Raw genomic sequence first — 7,133 nt, 5'->3', positions numbered from 1 at the left:
TACCCGTTTGACTATCCACCGCGCCTCGTCATCAAACACGGCAGCCATCGGCGCCTCCATAGGACGACGACTACAGTGACGCGATGGCCTACCACAATAAGGAGGCCAAGGATGACAGCAACGACTACGTCGCCTGCATTTTCCAGGAATGGCAGGCGGCCATGGCGGAGGGCCGGGAGTTCGAGTACCCGACGACGATTACGGGCGACGAGATCGAGAGGCTCGGCATCCTCATCTCGAAGGTGGACCGACCGGTGCAGCCGCCGCTGCCTCGGTACGCCACCGTCATCATGCCGTCGTAGGGCCTCATGGAGGAAGATGCCCTATGACGGGCGCTCGAGGACTCGGCCCCGCAACCAGTGCAACCGCCGCCTTCACCTCCGTCGTACAACCCATGGGCGGCTCCACCTCCACCACCGGCGTGGGCGGCTCCACCTCCACTACCGGCGTGGGCAGCTCCACCTCCACCACCGACGTGGGCCGCTCAACCTCCACCACCGGCGTGGGCTGCTCCACCTCCACCACCGGCGGTGGCACCGACGGATGTTCCGCTGCGTGGTACCGGAGCTCCTCGTGATCGACGACGACGACGAGTAGGCGTAGGCGTTATTAGGTTTTATATTTTTATTTCTCTTTCTGTACTATGTAAATTATGTTTTTATGTTGAAAAATGCAAAATCAAAAAAATACGTCGTGCCGCTGGAGCCACTCGACGCAAACGGGCGCGCGGTTGATTTCGATAAGAAGACCGTCAGTCTGCCACTGTGTACTGCCTCGCAGATGATAGAGATTTCAGGAGGTAGCTGCCTCACCTAGCTAGCAATAGGTTCCTGTTGATGGGATAGGTGAATGTACCTGGTACATCACACAATTCGCGGCACCCTGACGAGTGACGAAAGCCTAGGCTAGATCCACTGTTTGCACGGCGCATTTGCCGCGATGGGAAGAAAGCTGATGGATGGACGAGACATGTGTGACATGCGGGCGATCGAATTGATGAACGTGCTGGGATGTGAACATGTTTATTCTGACTAAATCATCTGCTGTCATCGCCCTTCGGCGTCAAATAAGTACCGTCGATGTATTACCTTGCACAAAACTACAAAAGGTGCGTTAAGTATGTTCAATTTCTACTAAATTGTTTAAATTTTAAACCTCTTTGATTCCAAGGGTTTTCAGATCATATTTTGGATAAATGGAGTCCTTTTAATTTTATATTTGCGGAGATATACAGAGCTAACTCTTTCAACGAATATGCAGGGCTAGTTTCATGGTCAGTGCATGCATGCAACCCTAGCTACAGGCCCATGCAGTGCGGGCTGGCCGGCAAACTTTTAAAACTCTACGCTACCCATATGTTTTCAATTAACCTATTAAGAGTAAGCCTATTAAGAGTAAGCCTTTTCAGTGCGTTAAGTATGTTCAATTAACCTATTAAGAGTAAGCCTTTTCTGGCTCATTCTGCCCCCACACCGGCGGCCATGCGCCATTGCGGCGGCGCGTGCTCTTTGAGCCGGCCGGCCATCCTCTGGAAGCCCCAAGCATGCGCGTGTACGTGCTGTAAGCTGTAAAGGCCTCGATCAGTACGCGTGTTAGCTAATTGTGCGTTGGTCCCGGGCTCGAATGGGTTTCTACGTGTGCCACTTTTAACAAGGTCGTGTGGATCGATGTCGCAGCGAGCACTGCAGGCCGGCAGCGAGAGTGATTTTTACAGTGTTTTTTGCTGCTATGGTTGTACGGCGTGTCGCGCAAAATGAAGCACACGCGTTGAGCCCGGAAGACCATGCATCCATATGAAAAAATATATATGATGCATGACAACCTTTTTTATTCTCCCCATTGAGAAAAGTAAGATAAACTGCGTTCTGCTACCATCTATAGTAGAAGCTGGATATCAGGATATGGCGGCGGTCTAGGATTTTGGATATACTCTTTCACAGCCATATGGATCAGAATGTAGGTCTCTAAGGCCTGAGAGTGCAAAAAAGAAAAGGGTGTAGACGAAAACAAGAGTGTGACTATTCTCCATCGACTGAGAACTAATTTCGTTCTAAGTCAAATGATATTATCAAATTTCAGTTACAACTTATGTTGCAACTCATGATCAGCATGAATCACGATGCAAATTAAATAGTGCAAAACTTGACTGAGCACAAAGCTAGCTAGTTCCAAATCCCCAAAAAAATGAAGTTTTCAGCGCACTAGACTTTTGCATTATTTTCTGCTAAAATGGGAATAATCTCACACATCCTCACCCATTTAGCTAGCTCTTGAATCATGCAAAGTTAATAGTTTGCAACAAAAGATACTACTTGCATTCATGGGGAATAGGAGAAGGGAAAAACTTTCGTTGAAACATTTTCTATAGGAAACGGGAAAAGGAGATTTCGATCAAAATTTTCGCTCAAAGTAGAAAAATCAAAGACTAGATAGTTCTAAATAGGTAAAACCACTTTCATGTCATAAACTAAGCATGCTGCACCGGTGTATTTTCTAGATGCTAAATTTAGGGTGTCAACTGTCAAGTGGGATCCCAACTAAGTTCCAATTTGTGTAATTTTTGCTTTTTCTAGTGTACCGTCAATAGGTTCATTATTGGTCCAAATATACATATAATAGGAGTATTGTCAATAGGTTAATTATTGGTCGAAATATTGTCTTGACAAAATGAATGGACCTTTTTTTGGAGGTAGGAACTAGTATGTTCACTAACTTTCTTACCAGTTAAATGAATGAAATATTTTTTTGAACTATAAAAGCTATGGAATGCCAACACTTTCAAGCATTTTATGTCTTCCGGAAATGACACTTTATCGTGCATCATGTTTTTACAAATCTGCATATTTAAGAACCGCAACATGGCAACATGATCGATCATGTGGCTCACATGTCAATGCTACAAGAACAATCTGTTACAAATTTTACGTAATTTGAGGCTAACTATTTGGTTAGAAATTTTGAAATAAATTGGTGTCTCATGGGGGCTATAAGCAATGAGTGAGAAATAGCTATTTCCAAGTCAACCTAGGCATATTTACTTCAAAAGGCAATATTCTCCTATAACCACTGGTTAAACAATTTGCATGTAGTATTTGTAATCAAAGTTTCATGCACACTTATAAATCCATAGATACAAGTAAGTAAAATAGACTGGGTAGTGCCAAAAATAAGTTAGCTTGTACTTCCTACGTCTAAAAAAACTGCTCAATTTTTTAGATACGGATATATCAATAACTAAAATATATTTATATATATTCATGTCTAGATAAAGTTGAACAACTTTTTTAGCACCGGATGGAGTAATAGTTACCTTAAACTTGTTTCAAAGAGGCCACAGAAAGATCTTACTATGTAGGAGTATGAAGCTAGCTAGTGTAACAAATTATCTATAGTTTTGTGTGATTGATACATGTTTGTGTGAAAAAATTATATTAGTTGATAATGTCACACGTATTGTAATAATATAGAAGAATCGCTCGATATGCAATAAAAAGAATCTATATACAACAATGGAAGCAACAATTATCAGATATATGTAACAAATAGCTTAATGGAGATATAAAGCTTAGAAAAGAAACCAAATTTATTAAGCAGAAAATCTCCCCAAACAACTTATTAAATAATTCTTACAAAAGACAATCAACGGTTACTTCTTGTATAAAAAAGAAGCAACGAATTGCATTGCACATGAGAGGGGGGGGTGCAAAAACCTTAACTTCAACATATACTCCAATACATCCAAAACAGTTCCCTCTGAAATCTTAAACCGCACCATTACTTGCCTAAAAAACAGTAAAATATTGCTCCAGGAGCATTATTTGTTTATTAATCTACACGTACCTTCTTTGAGCAGCTAGATCATATCCATTTCATGATGTACGTAGTACCAATCAACCCTGGCTTCACGAGTGAAGGAAGCTTCTCGCTGAGCTCAGCGAGAGTTGACCTTGCGAGTCGTCAAGGTTATCTACGGGGAACTGATCATCGGAACCATCTTTCATGGCGAACCCTCCCTCCGGCGAGTAGAAGACAAACTGGGACATCGGGGCCAACGACAGCAGCGACGGGAACGGCGTGTGGTGGTGAGCCGCCGCCACCTGATGATGCGAAGCGCGATGGCCGCCCATGTCGTGCACATCGCCGCCATTGCTCCAGGCCTCATGAGCGGCGAAGTGGTGATTGTGGTATGGGCTGGCATGGGTAGCCAACGACGGCATGGAGGCGCCGTTGACAAGGCCGAGCGAGTGGCTCAGGCTCATGAACCCCTTGAGGTCGCCGTCGTCGCAGTGGTCCACCGCCGCCTTGTCGACAAGCATGGATGCCGCGTTCGAGGTGGCGTGTGAGAACGGCGGCACCATGGCCATGGCCATCGAGGAGGGCGGCTGCAGGTGGTGTCCGGAGAAGAGGTCGTCATCGTTCGGCGGGAAGTGGAGCGGCGGTAGCTTGTCGATCTCGTGCTGGGCGACGTTGAGCAGCCAGTCTACGACCTTGCTGGGCTGGTTGAGGCCGAGGCGATCCTGGAGGTCGTAGAGCTGGATGGCCGTCGGCACGGAGAGGCGCACCCGGCGGTCGCGGAGGCCCTTGACGGTCCTCACCTTGCTGTGCCGGTCCTTTCCACCGAACACCCGCGACACGCGCACGATCCGCGACTCCGTCGACGCCGACCAGTGCCGCGAGCTCGCCGCGGCCTGCAGCGCCTTGGCTGCCGCCGGGTGCTCGATTTTCCGGCGGCTGCTGGCCTGCTGCAGCTCCTCGTCGTTTCCACGTTTGCCGCTTATCATCTCAGGCGCTCATCGTCACACCTGTACATGATTGATTAATCGACCGTGAGAGACGACGATGTAGATCGACAACTAATTAATGGAGCATAAAATGAGGTTATGACGCAGCGATCGGTCGACGACAGTGCGCGTATGTACTGTGGTGGATCCATTCATGATTTCAGCATCTAGCCAGCAGCACTATTCCACTGACGACGAGCAGCTTTATTCGCACATGGTGACAAGAGATGGTACCACATGGAAACAAGAGCTGATTGATAATTTGTGGCTAGGACACTGTAGCGTCATACGTCGTACTAGGCTACTAGCAGTAAACTCCATAGCCGCACTAAATAAGTTTACTGAGCTTAGCAAAGTGAGCTCATTAAAGAAGTGTATTTCAAATCTCTGCAAACAGGAGTCGACTGCAGTAAAGCACCTTCTCCAAGCTTGCCTATCCATCAAAATTCAGGTACTAGAATATATCTTCCGGAATTAGGGAGAGAAGCCGGCCAGAAATAATTGGGGTAGTGGAAACTGAAAAGGGATGCGATGAAAAAGAAAGTTGAAAACCACGCGAGCATCAGATCAAGATCGATCGAGACCATCTGAGATTATCTCATGGATCCGGCTGCAGGTGCAGCTCTGATTAATCAACTCGATCGGGGGATTGGAGGAGCTCAAGAACGATGTCGAAATACTCGAGAAGAGCAAACAGCCTAGACAGATCTACACACCAAGAAATACTAGAGTGTAAGCTATACTTACAACCATGATGGAGCAAGTGTTGGCCGGCCGAGCAAGCTTCTTCCCGTAGGTCGCTTCAAAATTAGCACTGGGTGGAGCTGAGGTAAGCCGTCGATCTCGCTGGCTAAGGAAAGCCCGGCCAATTGCCTCGGCGGCGCACGCCGGAATTGGACCGGCCAGGTGGGAGATCGAGGAAGCGGGTGGCCGGTGATGGATCGATAATCACTGTGTAAACCCTAGCTCGCTAGCTGTGTCTGGATGGGAAAGGAACTGGAAAGGGATCGAGCTGCTCTTGCGCTGATAGCTAACTACAAATACTAGCTGGTGTGTACGCTACTACAATGGGAGCTCTCACTGGCGAGAACTTGTGTGGTGCCGGCTCGCTGACAGCAACTAAATGATCAGCAGCTAGCCTCACTAGCTTTAGCGCTCTCCTGTCCTTTTTACCTTGGATCTTAACGGCGTACGTGGTCGTGTTAGAGCAATTCTAATAGTATAGCCAACTGTTGGCTATAACAAGATGTTATATCATTTGTAGTCATCATATAGCTAACATGTATAATACTCCCTCCGTCCAGGATTTCTAGGCTTCTAATGAAAAACAGCAAGACCAAGGCAGCAGATTAGTGGTTCGTTTCCTGGAGCCAAAAACGTTTGTTTCAACCAACCAGAAAATAGTTTCCATATTTTCTCCATAAAAGCCCAGTAATTACGGCCATGCAAATCGTCGCATGGATGCAGGAAAAAACCCGAACGAAATCTGCGCGGCTGAGAGAAATTTCTGGCGCTATTTTTTCGTGGCATGCATTGGCAGTTTGGATTTTTTTGGTCTCTCCTTCCTTCCCCGCGAGGCAGAACTTCCTTCCCCGCCGAGCTGAGCTTTCCTTCCGCGCCCAGACTGCCGAAAATCATGGCGGCAATTGTTGTTTTGATTTCCAAAAGGATCGCTGTTATATACGGCATCTCCTCGTCTCCTCTCTTCTGCATCTCATCGCGTCCTCTCCTCTCGCTTCCTCTCCCGTCCCCAATGGCCGAAGAACCACCAGAGAGCTCGTCTCGGCGGAGTACTGGAACCCTCGGGTTGTCTGGTCTACGATCAGCGGCGCCGTTCGTGAATGGATCCTTGCTGGAGAGGCTCGTTCGCCGTACAGGCGCTCCACCGTCGATTCCTGTGCGGCGCGTCGGCCTCATGCGCCCGCACGGCTCTTCTCTCATCGGCGGCAGCGGCAGTCTTTTCTCCTTTCCTTCGGCGGGACAAGGTAGCGGAAGCGGCAGTGGACAAGGGAGCGGCGGTGGACAAGGGAGCGGCGGTGGACAAGGGAGCGGCGGCGGAACAGGGACGCGCGGACCATGTCGACGTCGCCGTGAAGAAACTAGGGCAAACAACGTCGTCCCTGTCGCCGTGGACCCTCCGCTGAACTTCGGAGGGGGTTTCTGCGTCGACATGCACTCCAGCTTCTTCAACACTAGAGGTACTTGATCACTGTAGTTTCTGTTTTACATGACGCACTCCCTGGTAGTTTCTGTTTAGGGTTAAGATGATCAGCCTAGTTTCTGTTTTACATGATCACTCTAGAAACCATGAATTCTGTTTTAGATTAGATGAATTCTGCTGTAGTTTAGTTC

At 47.7% G+C, this 7,133-nt stretch overlaps 1 protein-coding gene across 1 annotated transcript; it reads right to left on the bottom strand.

The window, feature by feature from the left end:
- Positions 1–3,565: 3,565 nt before the first annotated feature.
- Positions 3,566–5,938, bottom strand: LOC124649002 (transcription factor TCP13-like). The gene is made up of 2 exons (XM_047188687.1): positions 5,529–5,938; positions 3,566–4,802 (listed from the first exon to the last, which is right to left on the bottom strand). Exon 2 carries the CDS (start codon positions 4,779–4,781, stop codon positions 3,903–3,905), a length of 879 nt encoding a protein of 292 aa, XP_047044643.1. The 5' UTR covers positions 4,782–4,802; positions 5,529–5,938; the 3' UTR covers positions 3,566–3,902.
- Between the last annotated feature and the right edge of the window lie 1,195 nt (positions 5,939–7,133).

The sequence above is a fragment of the Lolium rigidum genome, chromosome 4 (assembly GCF_022539505.1).
Source record: "Lolium rigidum isolate FL_2022 chromosome 4, APGP_CSIRO_Lrig_0.1, whole genome shotgun sequence".
NCBI lineage: Eukaryota > Viridiplantae > Streptophyta > Magnoliopsida > Poales > Poaceae > Lolium > Lolium rigidum.
This window is presented reverse-complemented; position numbering and strand designations above follow the sequence as displayed.

What these genes read in the sequence shown, in the direction of transcription:
- LOC124649002 (XM_047188687.1), bottom strand. Translation starts at nt 4,781, where the DNA reads ATGATAAGCGGCAAACGTGGAAACGACGAGGAGCTGCAGCAGGCCAGC.